The sequence below is a fragment of the Molossus molossus genome, unplaced genomic scaffold (genome assembly GCF_014108415.1).
Source record: "Molossus molossus isolate mMolMol1 unplaced genomic scaffold, mMolMol1.p scaffold_m16_p_7, whole genome shotgun sequence".
Lineage (NCBI taxonomy): Eukaryota > Metazoa > Chordata > Mammalia > Chiroptera > Molossidae > Molossus > Molossus molossus.
This window is the reverse complement of record NW_023425401.1, coordinates 87,498,393-87,521,031: the sequence shown is the minus strand read 5'-3', so window position 1 is coordinate 87,521,031 and position 22,639 is coordinate 87,498,393. Positions and strand designations below refer to the sequence as shown.

At 43.3% G+C, this 22,639-nt stretch overlaps 1 protein-coding gene across 1 annotated transcript; it reads left to right on the top strand.

Annotated features, from left to right (window-relative positions):
• The first annotated feature begins 1,625 nt into the window (after positions 1–1,625).
• Positions 1,626–2,778, top strand: TMEM229A (transmembrane protein 229A). The gene has a single exon (XM_036247528.1). The coding sequence runs from the start codon at positions 1,626–1,628 to the stop codon at positions 2,730–2,732; it is 1,107 nt and encodes a 368-aa protein (XP_036103421.1). The 3' UTR covers positions 2,733–2,778.
• The last annotated feature ends 19,861 nt before the right edge of the window (positions 2,779–22,639 follow it).

Here is a 22,639-nt window from a genome sequence, read left to right as displayed (position 1 = left end):
TATCCCTGGCATGACAACGTTTTAACAGCTGCCAAAGGAAATCTACAAAGAAACCACTTGCTAACAATGCTATATATTTTTTAAAAATCAGTACTTTGACTTTATACAGGCACTGATATCATATCCCCTTAATTTTTCTTCTTGCCATCTTCATTTCTCTCTCTTATCTAATTGACAGATAACTTAGCACCACAAATTGAACATAAGGGGTTTATTACGTAAGGAAAGGAGGTTGCTGTAGAAATAAAGAAACTGTCTCAGAAAATTTATTCTCCAGAAGAAAAAAATGTCTTAGCCTTCTATCAAGGGAACATCTGATCTCCTTATCTAGAAACAGGTTAGAACTGTTATCTAGTTTCTGACAAGACATGACTTTTATGTGTGGGGGTTATCAGTATTACTGAACTCTAAGAGTCTTTAGAATTCTAAGCCTCATTCAAAATTGGAGAAAAAGTGGAGCCCAACACACCAAAATTCTGGATTCTCTCACCCTCTCCACTTAAAGAAACAAAACAAAACAAAACAAAAAACCTCTTCGCAGTCTTTATTTCTGGGGTGACCTACTTCTGCAAGGAAGAAAAGCAGCATTGGAGTGTGCCAGTGAAAGCAAAGGTATTATTCTTGCTATGAGACTCCACCCCAACCAGAGCAACGCCTAATCCATTGCACTAATTCTGAGGGACTTTGATCTTTGTCCTTGACGGGAAGTAAACTCATCGAGAAAAGCAGACTGGCCAGGAAGAGAGACTGAAAAAGTGGACCAGGCCCCCAGGCAATATTTCAGATGCAGGGAAACCCTGGGGTACGCAGGCTTGGAGTCTCCTGTTTATTCTGTGACTGGGACACAGCTGGCTTTAAATAGGGACATTAAATATACAGCAATAAAATTTGGTCTGGGCCCCGATCATGTGGCACTTGGCCATTCGTCTAAAACAGCCAGGACCTGGCCCTGGTTTTGGCAACACAGGGAATGCCCATCAGCGGGCAGTCACACCTGTTAGAGGTTTCTCCGCTCGGTGCCTCCACCCCAGCGGACGCCTGAGGACCGGGGTGCAGAGCCTATGAATGAGGCCAAGAACCAGGGCCGAGTCTTCTCCAGAGGACTACCGAGGGACTGAGCGCGGAGGGCTGGGGCGGGGAGGGGCGCCCGAGAAGGCGGGAGCGGTCGAGACCGGCGGAGAGGGGAACGGGAGGGCCCGGAGAAGGGGCGTCGCTGCTCACATTACGTTCCAGAGCCTGCAGCAGAGGCGCCGGGGCTGAGCAGCGGAAAAGATGGGGTTTGCACCAGCCTCCGCATTTCTCTTCGCAACCCCGGCGCCGCCGCCCCTCGCAGGGCCGCGGCGCCTGTTAGGCCGCTCAGGGTGAGCGCGGGCGCTGGCCAGGGGCACCTCGCCCCGGGCTGGAGGGGAGGGTGCAGCGGGGCCGCGGCTGGGGGACTCCGCGAGCCAGGAGGCCTGCGCCTCACCCAAGCGCCCCAGTTCCGCGGCCCGGACAGAGCTCCCTGCGCGCCCCCAGCGGGCCGGCAGGGGCTGGGAGGCGGCGCGGAGCTCGGCCCCTCGAGCCCGCAGCTCCACGCACCCGGCGGCGAAGGCGTGGGATCGGGCGCCACGTCAGCCTCGGAGCCCATGGCGGGCAGCGACGCGGATGGCAAGGGTCTGGCGCGGCGGGGAGGCGCGTCGCGGCGGCCGGCGGCCTCCAGCGTGCGAGTAGGCGAGGCAGCCGCCGACCGCCCGGAGCCGCTGTCCACTGCTGAAGCCGCGGCGGAGGGCGCCGAGCTGCCCGCCTGGATGCGCCTCTACTTCTACGGGATGCACGGGCTAACCCTGGACGTGCTCCTCTCCTCCTCTCGGCGCTTTGCTCGCAGCACCGACCTCCGAATGCTCGGCTTCTCCTCGCCCTACCGCTGCCTCCTGCACTTGCTCACCCACTTTGCCCTGGAGAAGGTCTACCTGCAGCAGCGGCGCTGCCCCAGCGCCTTCGTCTTCAATTTTCTCCTCTACCCCTTGGCGCACGTGGGTCTGCAGACCCTGGCTGACCAGGCTCTGCTGCTCAGCCTGAGCGACGGGCTGGGTGACGCGGCGGCGCCGGGGACGCTGGATCTGGCGCTGCAGTACCTGCTGGCGCTCTACCAGTCGCAAGTGTTCCTGAAGCGCTTCCTGCGCTTGCGGTACCGGCGGCAGCTGCCCCAGCGACTGGGCGCACCCCTCGCGCCTCCTGGCACCCGAACTGCTGCGGCGGTGGGTGGCCGGCGGCGACGACCCCGCGGCCCCCGGAGCACCGAAGGAGCCCCCAGCAAGGGGCTGCCAGACCTGTTCCGCTTCCTTTTCTACGGAATGCACGGCTTGTTGAATGAGATCTTCTTCACCTTCTTTTTTAACTTGCTGGGGCAGGGGGGCCGGGCAGCCAGCGGCCACACGTCGCTCTGGTCGTTCTTTATGTATGGCAGCTGCAGCTTCGTGGTGGAAAAGCTCTATTTCCACCTTTACTACAGTCGCGGTTGGAGCACCTGGAAGCGGGTGCCCATCTATGTGATCATCGTCTACTTGTGGGAGCTGTCCTGGGGGCTGGGACTCCGCAAGTGCGGCGCTTGTTCCTGGGACTATTCTCACTACCCGCTAAATTTCATGGGCCTCATCACCCTGACATATTTACCTGGTTGGGTATTCCTTAGTGTGTACCAGGACCTACTATCCGACGTGTTGTGGCGGGTGCAGTGCATACCAGTTGTCTAAAACAAACAAACAAACAAACAAACAAACAGAAAGGCTTTAGATTACCACCAACAAATGCGACTTCTTTTTCACTTTTAAAACAGAGGTCTTTTTAGCATTCTAATTTTTATACGTTTTACTAAACTCTTCCAACGTATTTCATGTGATTTTTTTTCCTTACTATTTGGAGCCCATTTATAATACAGTACTTTGAAATTTACTCAAAGTACTAATTCGCCAATATTTAAAAACCTCTACACGCTCAAACAGCAAATCCATTACACCTTAACACTGGAAAGCTGTGGGATTCACTTCTTTAGGCATAGGTGGGTGATAACTACTATATTTTCTTTTTTCAGTGAGGAAGTTCTTCAAATCAGAGACTAGTGATTTTTACAAGATTTAGAAAAATAGTCTGGTTTAATGGTGTGTTTAGTTTCTTTTTAATCCAATTTCACTTTACTTCCTTGCAATATTTATCAGTGACTGCTGAAACTCAGTGTCTTGTACTCCTGAAAGTTAATAACTCTAAAGTGCCTCCTGTCTAGTACACAAAGTGGAAAGAAACTGACAAATATGAAAACGTCCTATGAATCGATTTTTAAATAAATCTTCTCTAGCAACCCTAACAGGTAACACTATATTAAGTATTTGATCTCCATCCTGGAAATGATTGCTTTCAAATGTGGTTAGCCTTAAACTCCAAGTGCGTTAATGTTGATCAGATCCTATGTTTTCTATGGCTGTGTTTGTTACTGTGTCATAATGTAAAATATTTACCTTACATGTTCAAGGGCCAAGCCAAATTATACCACCCTCAGTAGTGCTCTAACCCTAAGGACTCTTTCTACATGGAACTTCAAGAATAGAAACAATTCCTTGGAATAAAATGAACTTGAATGTTCACTCTAATTGCACAAGGTCTAATTGTTTTCTGTGAATATAGATATGTATTTTCTGAGTATTTCTGCCATGGCTCACTTTAAACATTTTTCTTTTTTCTTTTTTCTCCTGGGTCCACATGGAGTTCTTGGGCTAAGCCTGGTGTGTAATTCAAATTATAAATTAATCATAACTTTTTGGTGACTCATTATTAATGTCTGCAAACTCCAAAGTTAAATGAGATGGTGTAAACCATTTTAAGAAATCATGTTTAATCAATTAATAATGTACTTTAAGGTTGTTTGCTATTTTATTATATTTTTAAAAGACAAGTAGAATTGAGTATGGCTCAGCAGAGGATGACTAACTTCTCAATTTTCATTATTAACATAATTAGAAAAACTTACAAAGTATACAAATGAATAGTTTCTATTCAAATTATTAGCTTGCCTATGCTATAAAAAAAAACTTTCTTTTCTCAAGAAAAAGTTTGCTATGGCAGTAAAAACAAATACGTCTTCAGATTTGATTAAGTCAGACATAATTGTGAGATTACTATATTATTTTAATTCACTATCTGAGGTTGTGAGCTAAATTATAGGTAATGCTATATAAGCAACCCCATCTGTGAAACTGATAATGTCAAACTTATTTTTTTTAGTCAGTCGAAGCTAAGTAAAAACTGTTCATAGTAAGCTAAAATGTTTGCAGAGAGTAATGTGTCATTTTATGATACCTGGTCATGGGTAAAAGATACCTGAAAACCATAGGCGGTTTTGTTCAGATGCTGAACAAAATATTTGTAATTCAAATGTGACACATGGGTATAAATCTGAGTTAACCAAATCCATGTCTTCTGAAATAGTTGCTACATGTACATATTTGCACTTGCAACCTTCACAGGCTACTCCTCAGCCCTGCTTACCTGCTTATCAGCATTCTCAGGGTCAGAAATCTGTCAGGAAATGGAAAAGCCTGCTACTTTTTGTTTGTTTGTCTTGCTTTTAGTGATAATTTTATTTAATAGAAAGGTCAAGGTTTTCATTCATTCAACGCACTCAAGAAATAGTTTAATTATTGAGCATTTATTTGCTAGGCCTTAGCTTGGACTCTGCAAATACAGCAGTAACCGGGCACAGACAAAATCTCTGCCCTTATGAAGCTTACATTCTAGTGTTTTTATTTATGTGAGATTATGCCTCTTTGCAAAGCTACTGCTTTAGTAATAGGCTGTGAGAAGTAGTTGTTATGAGGGTTTTCATCTGGCCAGTCCCTAGCAAAGGCCCTTTAACTCTCTTTTCAAGTTCTACAAAGAGCTTGGTGATGTAAGTATATTCAGTGAGGGATTATCCTGTCTGTTAACTCAGCACCTTGCTGTAGGGCTTCTCCTGTGTTTACTCAACCTCTTACAAGTGATGTTTTGCTACACCTTTGAACCTTCAAAGACAAAGCAGAAAAAGAAAAGAACCATCAGATCAATCAGTTTAGTTACTCATTAGTAATTCAGATATAAAAATGATAATTACAGGAAATACTTCAGTAGCACCACCGTTCGAAAACTGCTCTATTATATATAAAATATTAAGTAAATATATGTATATACCCATAAATATCTTAAATGATTATATATATGAGATATATCTTAAGAAAAGATATATAATCCTAAGTAAATATATCCATATATAAAGGTAACACACACACACACATATATATATATCCATATACATATATATATATATACACACACACACACACACACACCTGTTAGATCGACGAGGCCAAAGTGAGGCAGGATCAGAAGTTTATTCAGAACCCCTGTAAAGCAGACAGGCTGAATCCCAAATGACATCAGCCCAAACAGGCTGGGGCTCACTGCTTATAAAAAGCTTTGGCAGGGCTTTCTTTTGGCAGGCGCTTTGCGGTATGTACAGGAACAAAAACCAGGCAAACAAGATGGCAGTTGCTTGACCAAAACTGCCCAGGGTCGGGTTCCCAAACCAATGGGAATGAGCAGTGAACAATGAAAGGCCATATCTATAGAGGCACTTCTATAGCAGGGTGCTCTCTGGCCTAACACTCCAGCCTTTCGTTATTAAGGACTGGGGGCAGAAGTCATTTCTTCTGTAACTGCTTCTTGCTGGTGGGGGTGCTAAGGTCACAGGGATATAAACTTTGATAGTAGTCGGCTGGAATGTGGTACTGGCCTTCTGGAACTTAAGATAGGTGTTGGTATCAGACAGACAATTGAAGGAACATCATCTCACCAATAGACTGGTTGGTGAAGACCCAAACACAGTTCTGGAGAAATGAAGAAATTGGCATAGGATACAGGGACCAAAAAGAAGAGCGAGGAGAAGCATTAGCAGGGGTCCTGCTAAAAGAAAGAGTCAAGAGATACAATTAAATTTTAGCCTGAGCCCCAAGATTCTGAGAGCTGTTGTCAAATCTTTGAGGCCCAATCAGCTAGTTTATTTATTTATTTATTTATTTATTTATTTATTTATTTATTTATTCATTTTGCTGTATCTCTAACTAGAACAGATTGATTTGTTGTGGCAGAAATTTGGTCAGCAGGAAAAGACAGACTGCACGCACTTGGAGGATTAGAAAAGGACTATTTAATGTGCACCAGTGCTGACCCAGCAGAGTCACCTCCAAAGGTTGAGCCCCAATTCCAGGTTCCAGCCACCTTTTATACATGATAAGCTTCTGGGCATTTGGGGCCTTCTTGTTCCACTGTAGTTTAGGCGCTTGGCAAATGTTAAGGGAATTACAAAAGCCAGGGCGGGATCCCTGCACTGCCCAAGGGGCTGCACCTGGCTTGCCTTCTCATTCCCTGCTCTTGATTCTCAAACTGCTCCCAGCTGATTTAGAGAACATCTTGGACAGGGATTTCCCTTAGTGCCACATGAGGAAGAGGGGCAACAATCTCTCTGTCTGCTTCTTGCTGAAATAGGGGCATTGAAGGGGAGGGATACAGCAACTAGAGTTCTTCACCATCCAGAAGAGAGTAGTTGGGGATCCTTATTTGAAGCATAATTTGGAGCTATATTGTTTCTAAGCCAGAGGAAATAAAATGAGTTAGCATGTTGAGAATACAAGGGCCAGACAGGAGTACTATAAAAAGCATTAAGAGAGGACCAGCTAATGGGAGTACCCAAGATGTCCAGTATTTGTTCCTGTAACTGCTGGGCCATGTCCTAACTATTTCTGACTGATTAAAATAAAATCAACATTCCTCTCTTAAGAAGAGGCGTATTCCTCCCTTTTCAGCAATCAGTAGGTCTAACCCCCTTCTATTCTGTAATACTACTGCTGCTAAGGAGTCTACTTGATCCTGTAAGGCTACTAAGGATACAGAGTCCAGTGCTGGGATCAGTCCAGCAGGTGATGACCCTCGATTCTACTGATGGAGTCCTCAGGCACTTGCTGTAGACCAATCAGCAGGTTTCACTGTCCTCTTTAGAGTGACCTGCAGAGGATTGTTCTGGCTGGTGGTCATGCTCCAGGCAGGTTGGTTGTTGTATAGCACGTGAGCTGCCTTCACTCATGAGTAGTGGATCCAGGTACTCAGACCTGCAACCTTGAGAGCTGTGGGAGTGGTTAGTATAACTATATAGGGCCCTTTCCAGGTTGGTTTGAGGGGTTCCCTTTTCCAGTCTTTTATTCAGACTTGGTCCCCTGGTCTGTGGAGATATATAGTTATTCCCAGGGAAATGGGTATTCTTTTGGTTACCCACTTATGTACCTCAAGAACGGTTTTTCCTAGTCCTTGTAGTTGTTTTTGGATTTCCAAGTTTCCCAGTTCTTTAATGTCCCCTTTGAATTTGATTAGTGGGGGAGGTCTGTCGTATAAGATTTCAAAATGGGAGAACCCTATCTTTGCCTGAGGGATACAAAATACTTGCAGGAGAAATAGGGGCAGTATAACAGTCCATGGCATGTTGGCTCAAGGGTCTGATTCATGCATTCTACTTTCCCTGAGCTCTGGGGCTGGTAGGCTGTGTGCAAATTTCTTTGGACACCTAGCGTTTTAGCTACCTGCTGTACCATTTCTGGTACGAAGGCTGGGCCATCGTCCAATCTTATAGTGAATGGCATTCCATATCTTGGGATGCTGTCTCTCAGTAGAGCTTTAGTTACTTCTCTCACATTTTCTGTATGTGTGGGGTAAGCTACAATCCAGCCCGAGAAAGTACAGATGAAAACCATGAGATATTTATTTTCTCGACTGGGTCCTATTTTCGAGAAGTCTACCTCTAAATCTTCAAAGGCTGGTTGGCCACAGTGCTGGATCCCAGTGGGCTTGGTGGGACCTTGTCTGGCATTGTTTTGAGCAAAGAGGGGATAGTGTTGGGAGACCGAGGCACAGAGGGATAGAAGTTGAAAAATCAGGTAGTACCAGCTTAATAAGGCTTCTAGGGAGGTTTTTCCCAGATGAGTGAGTTCATGCTATTGGAGGACTAACTAATGGGCTAATTGTTCTGGCATGTAGATTCTGTGGTGTGGGAGGATCCACCATCCTTCCTTTCTTACTTTCTCCCACTCCTATTGGGCTATGTATTTTGGGGTTGCAGGTAGTTCTGGAACCAGCATGCCAGACACAGAAGCTGTGCAGGGTCTGGGCATCTCTGGGTCCCACCTTGGGCCCTTCCTTTCCTGGCCCTAGAACCACTAGCCGAGTCACCATCAAGCTGACAGGATTGCAAATGCTCAGATGCATGAAGGCCTGGGCTGCGGCCGCCATGACTGTGAGCAGGTAGTGCTTTAGCCCTGTGCCATGAAATGCTGCCATCTTGTCATCTGCCACCACCAGGGTCTCCATGAATCTACTCAGGGAAGCAAAGCACTTGGCTCTTCAGGGGCTGGGCCTGAGGTTGCCAGGAAGAGTCTTGATGATGCACATGGGGCCCTGGCTGCTGGTGGGGCTCTTCTGGTGTAGAATGTGAGACCCAGACCCCCTGCAGAGTTAGGGTGCCTCCCTCATCTCAGTGCAGAGATGCCACTGACTCTGGATCTCTGTTGATGGTGCCAGTGAGGTAGATGCCCGGCTCTGCCTCATCCAGCAGCTCAGGCACCTGGCCCAGGTACTGCACTGGCAGCCCCTTGACCTGCATGCCCAGGTCTTGCTCCAGCTCTAGCAGTAGTGTCTTCCCAAAGGCAGGCAAATTGTACCACAGCCTAGCAGGGATGTCCACACCAGGCAGGATGCTGCCATTAAGTTTCTTGGGAAACACAATCTCCTCCTCCGGGGCAAGGGGACTGGCCAGCCAGGCTAAGGGCAGGAGGGAGGCCAACAGCAGCAGGAGCAGCCATACCAGCCCAGGAAAGGTTACAGTGGGGAGCAGCAGATGGGGTTGGACTCCCCACAGCCAGCTGCCCATCCAGGCTGTCCTGGGATGTGGGTCTGGCTGAGACCTGGCAAGGTGCTGAGGCTGGGAGGAACTGAGGCTCTCTGGGCACCTGACCTTCACATCCTGGCTTTGTGGAAAGCTCCTCTCTGCAGCCTGGGGCTCAGACTAGCACCAGGGTCAGAGGCAGAGTTTCAGAGGGGCTGGTGACCTTCAGACAAAATGGAGAAAACGTGCCCCTTGGCTTGGGAGAGGTGCCTACTGGCCCGGTTCCTGCAAACCCTCCTGTCCTGCATCTTTGTCCCTCCCTACTTCTGTCTCCTGCAGCTTCTCTGGCCTTTCTCTGTCTACCCCCAAACTCTGTGCTTCGCCTCTGTGCTTTTGTCTGTCTCCCTCCTGCCCTCTCCCATCTCTGTGTCTGTGGGTTTCCCTGAGGGTTCCTCATCAGGTGAGGCCTCTCGTGTTTAGGCTTCTATGTCTAGATGTCTGGCTGGCATCTGGCTCTGGAGCCACCTTCTGGCTTCTGTGACAATTTGCTATAGTCGACCCAGGTGGGGCGATGAGTCTGAAAGACTGCTGCCCCTTCTTGTAGGATCCTGTCAAGACCCATTCTCTGTGGACCCCTTTTCTCCTACAGTGGTAATTGCATTGCTGCTGGGGGTTGTGGTCCCTGGGTTGCTGACCTGAGACATCTTCCCATTGGCTCCAGCGACCCTGGCTCCAGTTGTGGGGGTGAGATGAATGAAGGTGGGCTGTTGGGCAGGTGAGGTTCCATCCTTAGGTAGCGGGGTGTATGGTGGTGGCAATGGAGGGACCTCTTCTGATTCCCCTTGTAATATAGGAGGCTACTTAATTCACCATAAAGTCTTCCTTTCACCTGATGCCATGAGGATCTTACATTGTCCCTGACTAGTAACACAGAATCGGACCCAAGGAGACCTGTCTTGGGCTATTTCCAACCACTGGTCTATGTAGAGAAATTGGTCAGATGGCTGAAGTCTCTGGTGACTACCCTATACATGGCCTGGACTTTGGGGACATCAAGGGTGCCTTCAGTGGGCTATTCCACACCAAAGGTGGGCCATTCTAATTCACAGAGGGAGTGCAATTTTCCAGGGGTTAATTTGAACCTATAATCTCGTGAGAATGCCTTCCTTTCTGTACCAGGGGCCCAAAATTAGTGGCTGCTTCCCACTGGCTTTCAACAATGGTGGCTCAAGGGGCCAGCACGGCTGTCGGCTTCCTGGCCAGTGCACCAAAATGTTGTGGCAGAAATTCAGTCGGTGGGAAGAGACAAACTGCACGCACTCGGAGGACTAGAAAAGGACTATTTATTGTGCACCAGTGCTGACCCAGCAGAGTCACCACTAAAGACCGAGCCCGGATCCCAGGTTCCAGCCACCTTTTACACATGATAAGCCTCTGGGCATTTGGGGCCTTCTAGTTCCACTGAAATTTAAGCAGTTGATGGATGTACGGGAATTACAAATGCAAAGGGTGACTTCTCTGCACTGCCTAAGGGGCTGCACCTGGCTTGCCTTCTCAGCTTAAGTAATTAGGTAAACGGGAACATAGGCATACATTCTATGAAACAGAAGAGCAGAAAACGTAAAGGTTAATGTATACATTAAATCATAAACCAGCTGAGAAGATTTCCAGATGTAAGGCTTCCACTGTAGTGAAATCATACAGTGACAGTCTGACAGATTGTCTGCAGTTAGAACATTCTGGTGGTTATCAGGTGCTGAGACATGCGTGGCATACACAGACACAACCTTAAACAAAACTTTGAAGACAATTAACTGTGCTGGAGTTCAATACCCATAACTGGATGTTGTGGTTTTCATTGGAACATAATTTTTCTCTCTCCCTAAGAGCACCCTCCTGTTAAAGAGATTATTAAGTCTAGTTCTAACCTGGCTTGGTTATTGCATACACATGAGAGTATCAATAGATCAAATAGATTGCACAGGCTTACTCCATTTTACTTTGCTAGAATGTTACTCACTCATAAGGAATCTTTAGATCTAGCTCTAGTGAGCAGTTAACAGTCAGCCCTTCAGGGCAGAGAAGCCAAAGCCACAATTGGCATTAGGCAGTGCCTGGGGTACCTGCAGACTTGGACAGTGTCCTCAAGTCTTTGAGGTTCCCCAAGATGCTGAGTTTCCTTTTCACCATCTTTCAGGAAAGCAACCCTTGTTCCTTACCTGGAAAGATTGCCATGAATCACATGACCAAGCAAGTTACCAGGCCCTGTCTCCAAGGGGCTCTTTTCAGCTTCAAAGTCAATCTCCATTTCTTAAAGCTTTCTGGTGACATCCAGAGTCCTGGCATGTCTTTCTCAGACATGACATTCTCTTCAAGGTCTTGGTTAATAAAACCACAGTTGGAAACTGACTTTATAACTGTCCTGTTACAAAGAAATCAGATTCCTATTGGATTCATGGCAAATAAACAGAGTGCCATGAAAGTCATAATACTCACTCATTAAGAGCTTCCAAATTCTGGAGGGATCAGGTAGTAAAAAATATATACATGCCTCAATATTGCTTATGAAAGTATAGTTTACTAAATTGCTTTGAGAAAAGGAACGATTGTCCTTGTGTCTGGAAAATAAAAATATTAAAAATCAGCAATATTTAAAAGAATTACAAAAACTATTATTTTCAGTTCATTCAGTCCCTTAATTAAATTTCTGTTTCTTGCCAGTACTTCCATAAATTCAGATATCCCCCAGAGTTCTAATAATTGCCACCTAGTTTAATGCAATGATCTGAAATTTATTCTCAGAGATATATAATTTAAACTAAGTCAGATCTTTCAGAAGATGTAACATCTTTGCAAATGCAATATAACAAAAACAGTGACTCTTGGTAAACAACAAAAAAAAAACCTTAAAATAACATGGTTGTAGATTTGATTATAATGCAGTTGACAAAGAAATTTGCTTGTCTTGTAACGACATTTTAATATAACACTCAGAATTATGAATAAAAGTATATCAGACTAAGACAAGCTGGTGTGGCTCAGTGGTTGAGTGTCAGCCCATGCACCAAGAGGTTGCCAGTTTAATTCCCAATCAGGGCACATGCCTAAGCCTATGGGCCCAATCTCCAGTGTGGGGCATGCAGGAGGTGGCCAGTCCATGTTCTTTCTCATTGATGTTTCTATCTCTCTTTCTCTCTCCCTTCCTCCCTCTCTAAAAATCAATAAAGAAAAAACAATTTTTTAAAAGTATATCCGACTAGGAGATCAATCAATTTGTTCCCCACTGTCAACTGTACCTGGGGGTTCTGGTGGGGAAATTACAGTTGGTTTAGAAAGTCACAGGAAGCTTCCTGGACTCCTCCACTTGGTACATATTTTCTAGCTTTTTGTAATAAAAGGCCAAAAGTAGGTTTACTTAAGACGTGTTTAGCAATCAATGTTTAACAGCTGAAATAAATTCATTGATCTGCTCAGACAGGTTTTTCCTTTCTATAAGGATTATCTCCCAGACACTTGCATTTTAAAAAATGCCTCAAATAAGATTTCTTGAAGCTTCTCCTAGGACATTGGTTTCATCAATTAGCTATAAGCATTTTGAACCAAATAGGGAAGGTTTAGGGGAAGATAAAAGCACGTGGTGGGCAAACCCAGGCAAAACAGACCTGTATTTTTTGTTAATGACTTTTAAAAATACCAATTAAACTTAAATTACCCATATGATTCTTGGTGATTACTGCATTCCTTCTCTGTGCTTAATAGTGAGCTGTTTAATTATCTAGTGTCTTTGGCTACTTCTAGCATGCTGGAGAAGGTAAGGAGGGGGAGGGTATACCAGGCCCCGAGGCTTGTTCCAGGGGCTGCAGCATCTCCCAGGCCTCCAGCACCTTGAATTTAAAAGTAGCATTTTTTTCCTTCACATTGAGGTAGGGCCCTGGCTCCTGCTGCTTTGACAGCCTGCACAGGTTTAGGGGTGGTATTAATTCCCCCAGTGTCCCCAGGACTCCTGTAGCTCCCAGGCCTCCAAGATGGGGATTTAACTAAGTGTTTAAAAGATTTACTTTACTGCATTATTCTTTTACACTCTGGGAGGGAGGGAGACCTTTTTCCCCCTCTTTGAACCATCCATTTAGATCTTTCTGAGTAGAGTCCTTATGATGTAACAACATGAATCTTACACATCAGAAGGGGCCCTGTCCTATCTCAAAACAGAAACAATATCTAGAGTAAATAAATGAGTGCTCTCAAAAAGAAGCAGTGGGACACTAGTTTCAGACTAGTATCTCACACCAAAATGCCCTGTACCATGCAGAGCAATGTCTCAACTCTGAGCTGATCAGGCTTGTCTTCAAAGACCAGGCAAGGACTGTGAGGGACAAACACATGCTATGTTAACACACAGTAAAAATTTTTCCATTAACAAAGGAAGGAGATATACATCAGCCAGAGTTCATCCATTGTATAGTTAATTCATCCCTCAGGTGTAACAGCTAACTGCAGCTATCTGCTCCTGTACCTGCTTGCTTGCTCACAAATCTTTAGCCCAATTTCTTAACTAGGGCTAAGACAACTATATAAGCAGCCCTCCCCCTGAGCTCGGGGCTGCTCTCTCCTCTGTGTAGGATGGGATAGTCGCCGCACGGCTAATAAAGCTCTCTTCATTGGAACCCAGTTCGGAGTCTGAGTCTGGTCCGTCTCATTGGTCTACAACAGGACCACGAGCGGTCACTTGCAACCAGGAGCTGATCAGGCTCACACCAGATGAGAGGTAACAGACAACAAATGCTTTTTGTAACAGAATTATAGTCACAGAGCTAGAAAGCTGGACTCAACTTTAGATGAGACAATAGAAACTATTGAAGCCATGGCCAAGACTCAAAACAGGAAGAGTCTAGGCCTCAGTCCCAGAACTCCCAGTCCAGGCAGCAAGCATGATCCCCAGTATTCATCACAGAGGGGTCCCACTTGCGATCCCACCAGAATCACCAGAAAATGAAACCAGACAACAAATGGGTCGGGACCACCTGTCACTACTTGAGCCAATTAAGCAGAGACAAGGTTAAATTGTATATGAGTCTTATTCCAATACTGCTGTTAGTATGGGAGAGCAGCCAGGTCATCCTGCAAACATCTCCTCTCTCAAAGTTGGATTCAGAGGCAGCGGGGTGAGGAGTAGAAGGCTTAGAGTGTACGAGAAGAATTTGATAATAGAACAGGGCAGGCATAAAGAGGGTCAAGATCTGAAGGTGAAAAAGCCTGGACATAAGGTATTTCTGACCACTTTCAATTGCAATGACAAAAGGTACCTAAATCATGCAAAGTGTTGAAATTGAAACTGCTGTTTTCAGGCCATTGAGAGCCATTATGCAATTCGTACTGTGGTCATGCGGTATCACAATAGAAAATGAGACGCGAAGGGTTAAGGTCCCCTGTGAATTTGAGTTGATCAAGGCCTTGAGGAAACAAACCAAAGGGATGGTTTTCAGTGGGGCAACGCCCTGTGTAGCACACCTGAGGTGTCCTTGGCTGGGTCACTGCAAACACTCCACCCGCTGAACCCTCCTAGGTTCTGGCACCAAATGTTAGATTGCCGAGGGTAGAAAACACAAGGCCAAAGTGACGCAGAAACAGAATTTTATTCCGAACCTCTACAAAGCAGAAGGGCTGAGTCCAAAATGGTGTCAGCCTTAAACTGTCCCGGGCTTGCTGCTTATAAAGAGCTTTGGGCAGGCTTTCTTTTGGCGAGAGCTTCGGGGTATATACAGGAACAAAGACTAGGCAAACAAGATGACAGTTGCTCTACAAAAACTACCAATGGTCAAGTTCCTGCACCAGTGGGGAATGGGCAGTGAACAATGAAAGGCCATATCTACAGAGGTACTCCTGTGGCAGGCTGCTCTCTGGCATAACACTACTGAGCATTTAGACTTGAATACAAATACTCTGGAATCCCGGGTCTATTCTTTTTTTTTTCTTTCTTTTTTTAATACTTCATTAACTTCTTTTAGTACAGGTGTCCCTCCTTTTTCCTCATTTGACAAACTCCTCCCACCCCACCCCTCCCTCACAGCCTTCACCATACTGTTGTCTGTGTCCGTTGGTTATGCATATATGCATATAAGTTCTTTGGTTTTTCTCTTCTAGCCCCCAAACCCCCTTCCCTCTGAGATTTGTCAGTCTGTTTTCTACTTCCATGTCTCTGGATTTATTTTGTTCATCAGCTTATTTTGTTCATTATATTCCAGAAATAAGTGAGATCATGAGATATTTGTTTTTCACTGACTGGCTTATTTTGATTAGCATAATACTCTCCAGGTCTCTCCATGTCATTTCAAAGGTTAAGAGATCTTTCTTACAGCTGCATAGTACTCCATTGTGTATATGTACCACTGCTTTTTCTATCCACTCATCTACTGATGGACACTTAGGCTGTTTCAAGACCTTGGCAATTGTAAACAGTGCTGCTATGAACATAAGGGTGTATATATTCTTTCTGGTGTTTCAGGCTTCTTGGGATATATTCCTAGAAGTAGAATCACTGAGTTAAATGACAGTTCCATTTTTAATTTTTTGAGGAAACACCATATTGTTTTCCACAGTGGCTGCACCAGTCTGCATTCCCACCAGTAGTGTACTACACTGCCCTCTTCTCCACAGCCTCACCAGTACTTGTTGTTTAATAATTTGTGATGTCACCTATTCTGACAGGTGTAAAATTATACCTTAAAACAGTCATTTTAATTTGCATCTCTTCGATTAGTGACATTAAACATTTTTTTAAAAATCTTCACTTGAGGATTTTTTCTATTTATCTTCAGAAAGAGTGGAAGAGAGAGAGAGAAAAAAACATTGATGTAAGAGAGAAACATTGATTGGCTGCCTCCCACGTTACCCCAACCAGGGTGGGGGACTGAACCACAACCTAGGTATGTGCCTTTGACCAGAATCAACCTGTGACTCTAGTCTGAAGGCTGACACTCCAATCACTGAGCTAAACCAGCCAAGGGTGAGCATTTTTTCAGATGTCTCTTGGCCATTTGTGTGTCCTGTTTGGAGAAGTGTCTCTTCAGGTATTCTGTCCATTGTTTAATTAAATTGTTTGTCTTCCTTTTGTTGTGTTGCAGGAGTACTTTATATATTTGGGAAATTAACCACTTATTCAATGTATCACTGACAAATATGTTCTCCCATACAGTAGGTTCCTTTTCATTTTGATGCTGGTTTCTTTTGCCATGCAGAAGTTTTAAGTTTGATGTAGTCCTCTTTACTAATTTTTCCCTTTATTTTTCTTGCCTTAGGTAATGTATCTGTGAAACTTCTGCTACGTGGGATGTCTGAAATTTTGTTGCCTGTATTTTCTTCTGGGATTTTTATGGTTTCACAAGTTACATTAAAGTATTTTATCCATTTTGAGTTTATTCTTATGTGTGGTTGAAATTGGTGGTCTAGTTTTATTTTTTTTTACATGTACCTGTCCAATATTCCCATCACCATTTATTGAAAAAAATGTCTTTACTCCTTTGACTTCCCTTGCTTCCTTTGTCAAATATTAATTGACCATAATGTCTTGGGTTGATATCTGGGTTCTCTGTCCTATTCATTGATCTGTATGCCTGTTCTTGTGCCAGTACCAGGCTGTTTTGATTACAATTGCTTTGTAGTATAACCTGAAATTCAGAATTGTGATCCCTCCAACTTTATTCTTTTTTAATATTGTTGTGGCTATGCAGGGTCATTTTTGGTTCTATATAAACTTTTAAAGTATTTGTTCTAGATCTGTGAAGTATGTCATTGTATTGTAAAAAGAATTGCTTTGAATTGCTAAATTGCTTTGGATCGTATGGACGTTTTAATAATAGAGGTTCTTCCAATCCATGAGCATGGTATATTTTTCCACTTTTTTATATCTTTCTCTATTACTTTTTTCAATGTCCTGTGGTTTTCTAAAAACAGGTATTTTGCCTCTTAGTTAAGTTTATTCCTAGGTATCTTAAAGTTTTTGTTGCAATGGTAAATGGGATTTTTTTTCAGTGTCTCTGTGTGTTCATTTTTGGTGTATAAAAATGCTAATAAACCCAGCCAGTGTGGTTCAGTGGTTGAGCATCAACCATGCACCAACAGGTCACTGTGTAGTTTGATTCCCAGTCAGGGCACATGCCCAGGTTGTGGCCTGATCCCCAGTGGGGGTCATGCAGGAGGCGGCCAATAAATGTTCTTTCTCATTGATGTTTCTATATCTCTCTCCCTCTCCCTTCCTCCTTCTCTAAAAATTAATAATAATACTTTTTTTTTAAGCCAAGAATTTCTGGATGTTAATTTTGTCTCCTGCTATTTTGCCAAGTGAACTTATTAAATCGAGTAGTTTTTTGGTGAAGTCCTTAGGATTTTCTATGTACAATATCATATCATCTGCAAATAATGAGAGTTTCACTTTCTCCTTTCCAATTTTGGACACCTTTTATTTTTTCTTCTTGTGTGATCACTGTGGCTAAGACTTCCTGCACTATGTTGAATAAGAGTGGCAAAAGTGAGCATCCCTGTTTTGTCCATATTCTTAAGGGAAATGTTGTTAGTTTTTGCCCATTGAGGATGATGTTGACTGTAGGTTTGTCATATATGACCTTTATTATGATGAAGTATGATCCTTGAATTCCCACTTTGCTGAGAGTTTTTATAAAAAAAAAAAAAAATGGGTATTGAATTTTGTCAAATGTCCTTTCAGCATCTATTGATATGATCATATGATTGTTATCTTTCATTTTATTTATGTAGTGTATCACATTTATTGATTTATGAATATTGTACCAGCCTTGCATCCCTGGAATAAATCACATTTAGTCATAGTGAATAATTTTTTTATTATATTGCTGGATCTGATTTGCTAATATTTTATTGAAGATTTTGGTGTCTATGTTCATCAGGGATATTGGCCTGTAATTTTCTTTCTTTGTAGTATCTTTATCTGGTTTTGGGATTAGGATTATGCTGACCTCATAAAAAGAGCTTAGAAATATTTCTTCTTTAATTTTTTGGAATAATTTGAGGAGAATAGGTGTTAGTACTTATTTTACTGTTTGGTAAAACTCCCCTGTGAAGCCATCTAGACCAAGGCTTTTGGTTGCTGGGAGTTTATTGTTTACCACTTCCATTTCATTCATTGTTTTTGGTCTTTTCAGGTGTTCTGACTTACCCAATTTGAGTTTTGGAAGACCGTATGATTCTAGGAATTTGTTCATTTTATTTAGGTTGTCAAATTTGTTGGCATATAATTGTTCATAGTATTTTCTTACAATCCATTGTATTTCTGTGGTGTCAGTTGTTACTTCACTTCTTTTGTTTCTGATTTTGTTAACTTGGGTTCACTCTGTTTTCTAGTGAGTCTGGGTAAAAGTTTATTAATTTTGTTTATTTTTTCAAAGAACCAGCTTTTGTTTTTATTGTACTTTTGTAATTTTTTTTAGTCTCTGTCATTTATTTTTACTCTGATCTTTATTATTTCCTTCCTTCTACTAACTCTAGGTTTTCTTTGTGTTATCTTTCTAAACCTTTAAGTTGTAGGGTTTGATAGTTTCTTAGAAAGTTTTCTTGTTTCTTGAGGTAGGCATGTAGTTCTATGAACTTCCCTCTCAGGACTGTTTTCACTGTGTCCCATAGATTTTGTGTTGTTGTGTGTTCATTTTCATTAATTTTCATGAAGATTTTTTTTATCTCTTTCTTGGTCTCAGTCTTAACCCATTTATTATTTAAAAACATGTTATTTAACCTCCATGTGTCTGAATATTTTTGAGTGTTTTTATTGTAATTGACTTCTGGTTTGTGCCATTGTTATCCGAGAAGATGACTGATATGATTTCAATCTTCTTGAACTTGTAGAACTTTGTGTCCTAACATGTGGTCTATCTTTGAAAATGACCTGTGTGCCCTTGAGAAGAATGTATATTCTGCTTCTTTGTGGTGAAATGTACTGTAAATATCTACTAAATCCAGCTTATCTACTCTGTCATTTAGGGTCTCTCTTTCCTTGTTAATATTTTGTCTAGAAGATCTATCCACGGATGTTAGTGGGGTGTTAAAATCCCCTAGTATGATTTTATTGCTGTCAATCTCTCCCTTGAAGTCCTCCAGAAGTTTTTAAGTATATTTTAGCACTCTGACATTTGGTGCATAATGTTTACCAATGTTTTATCCTGTTGTTGGATTGATCCCTTTAATATTGTGTATGAACTTCTTTGTCTTTTATTAAAAACTTTTTTTTTTTTTTTGCATTTATCTTCAGATAGAGCGGGAGAGAGAGCGGGGGGAAGAGAGACAGAGAAACATCGATGTGAGAGAGACACATTGACTGGTTGCCACCCACATGACCCCAAATGGGGCTGGGACAAACTGCAACTGAGGTACGTGCCCTTAGTGAGAATGAACCCGGGACTCTCTGGTCTGCAGGCCAATGCTTTAACCACTGAGCCAAACCGGCCAGGGCTAAAGCCTTCATTTTGAAGTTTATCTTATCAGATTTGAGTATTGCTACAAAAGCTCTTTTTTCATTTCTATTTGCATGGAAAAATTTTTTTTATCCCTTCACTTTTATCTGTGTGAATCTTTTGTTCTGAGGTGAGTCTCTTGTAGACAACATATATATGGGTCATATTTTCTTATTCAATCAGCTATCCTATGTCTTTTGATTGGACTATTTAAGCTATTTACATTTAAGGTTATTATTGATAGGTACTTATTTGTTGCTTTTTTATTCTTTATACCTGTGTTCCTCTCATTCTCTCTCTCTGTTTCTTCTTCTTACAACATCTCTTTAACATTTCTTGCAGTGTTGGTTTGGTGGTAGTAAAATCCTTTACCCTTTTTTTTGTCTGTGATACTCTCTATTTCACCCTCAATTTGAATGACAGCCTTGCTGGATAGAGTAGCCTTGTATTCAGACCCTTGTTTTTTATTACTTTGTATAGTTTATGCCACTCATTTCAAGCCTGCAGTATTTCTATTGAGAAATAAGCTGACAGTCTAATGGGAGCTCTCTTGTAGGTAACTGTGTAACTCTCTCTTGCTGCCTTTAAGATTCTTTCTTTGTCTTTAACATTTGCCATTTTAATTATGATGTGTCTAGATGTGGGTCTTTTTGGATTCATCTTGGTTGGGACTCTCTGTCTTTCCTGGACATATGTGACTTTTTTCTTCAGGTTAGGGAAGTTTTCTTCAAACAGTTTCTTCTTCTCCATCTGGTATCCTTATGATGTGAACGTTGTTATGTGTCGCATTGTCCCAAAGCTCCCTTAAACTCTCCTGCTTTTTAATTTTTTTTTCATTTGCTGATGTAATTGGGTGGTTTTTTTCTACCTTGTCTTCTGATTCAGTTTTCAGCCTCTTCTAATCTACTATTGAAGCCCTCCAAAGTATTTTTTATATCAACTATGTCATTCGTCATTTCCACTTGATTTCTATTTATAGATTCCATTTTTTTTTTTTTTTTATGCTGGAGTAGTTCTCATTAAGTTGCTTGTAATCTTCACTAAGTTGTTTGAGCATCATTTAAACCATTGCTTTGAATTCTTTATCTGACAAACTGCTTGCCTCCATTTCATGTAGTTCCTTTTCTGGTGATTCCTCCTTTTCTTTCATTTGGGAGTTGTTGTTTTTTGTCTCACCATTTTAGCATTCTGGTAGTTTGGGATCCGGTGAGATATGTTGGGACATAGGTAGATCGGTGCGTATCAAATAAGAGTGCTATGCCTCCCAGTGTGGTCTGGTGCATGGCCCTAGGGCTGGCACCTCTGTCTGCTGTATCTGATACTATTGATAGCTGGTAGGTCATGTTAGTCTGTTGTTGTGGGCACTGCTGGGGTGAATGGACCCAGCTCATATGCTGCTGCAGTGCCCAGATCCCCAGATACTACTGCTGCCTGGTGTGGCTCAGTTCCTTATTTGCATCTGGATTGCTGCTGCTGCTGCTGCTGCTGCTGCTACCCCAGGGGGATAGATCTCAGTTCCAGAGCCTTTGTTCCTTCTGGGGCTGGGGCTCCACTCCTGATCACCTTAGCCACCATTGCTGCTGCTAGAGGTGGGTCTCAGCTCCCCATCCTCTGCTACTGCAGGGGGTTGGCATCCACCCCCAATCCTCTGCTGCTGCTATTGTAAGTGGCAGGGTTTGGTTCCAGCCTGGGGCTGGGCTGGTGGGGATGGTTCTCAGCTAATGAGCCTTTGCTGCTGCTAGGGGGCGTGTCTTGGCTCCCAAGGCTTTGGGGCTGCTGGGGGTGCTGCTCCTCTCCCTAGCTGGCTGCTGCTTTCAGGGATGCTGCTTGGCTCCTGAGGTAGCTTACCTGGCTGACCTGGCTTCTGCTGCTGCTAGGGTCAGTGCTTGGCTCTGGAACCTCAATGCTACTGTCGCTACTGGGAGTAGGTACCTTGACAGCATGGCTACTGTGCCCCGGCCCATGCTGGCACAGTGAGGGCCACTGGTCTGATGATATAAGACACACTGGTGGCCATAGGTTGCTGGACCCTAGCCACTTCCCACTGCCTCCTCCCAGGGAGGACTCAGCGGATCTTCCAAAATGGTGGGACCTTCCAGCCTAGAGCTGAGAGAAGCACCCTGCTAAACAGCACACAGCAGTAGCTTGCTGTTCCCCTGTCCACAGCACCAGAACCAGCTTCCCTAAATTTCCACATTACTGCGCATTTGCTCATCCACACTCACATCCACTCATAGTCTCTCTCACACTCACTCACACTCTTACCCTCACTCTGGTCCTATCCACAGCTATGTTCCTCTCTCCAGGATCTATTCTTTTTTTTGAATATGTTTTTATTGCTTTTTTTTATAGAGAGAGGAATGAAGAGATGAGAGAGATAGAAACATTGATGAGAGAGAACATCGATTGGCTGCCTCCTGCATGCCCCTCACTGTGGACTGAGCTCACAACCAGGGCATGTGCCCTGACCAGGAATTGAACTGGTGACCTCTTGGTGCATGGGTCAACGCTCAACCACTGAGCCACACCAGCCGGGCTGGAGTCTATTCTTAATAGTAACACCATTGTGCCTCTGTCTACTGACAAGTTATCTGAAACCTTATAATGGGTTTTACCTTATGATCTGTATAGCTTTTCCCTCCCCTATCATAGATGAAAGGGTAGCTTCAGAAAAGCCAGACTCTAGTAGTAAAAACACTCTTTCATGTTGCTTTTTTATTCCATGAAAAATAACAAGGTAGTTAATACCAGGATGCATGACTGACAATCAGCCGTGTTCTGATCCTCAGATGATAGTCTATCTTCAAACGGTTCTCTGCAATAGAGTTCCTTACCTGAAGTGAGATGATTCTGAGTACAAAAACAATACACCATTGTGGATTCGATCTCTGGTCAGGGCACATACAAGAAACAACCAATGAATGCATAAATAAGTGGAACAACAAATTGATCTCTCTCTCTCTCTGCCTCTCTCTCTCTCTCTTGTTTGCTCCCTTTCTCCCTGTCTTCTCTCTCTAAAGTCAATACATTTTTTAAAAAGAATAATACACCAAAATGAGAGACACCTTGTATCACAAGCTAGAAAAAATACATATAATTACTGCCATCCATTTAATGTAGTACTCAGAATGAGCATCACTGTAAGAGCTAAACATCCCAAAAACTTAAATTAAATTTCTGAGACTTTTATTCTGAGTTCAATTAAACCCCTGTACTCTAAGAAAGTTTCTAA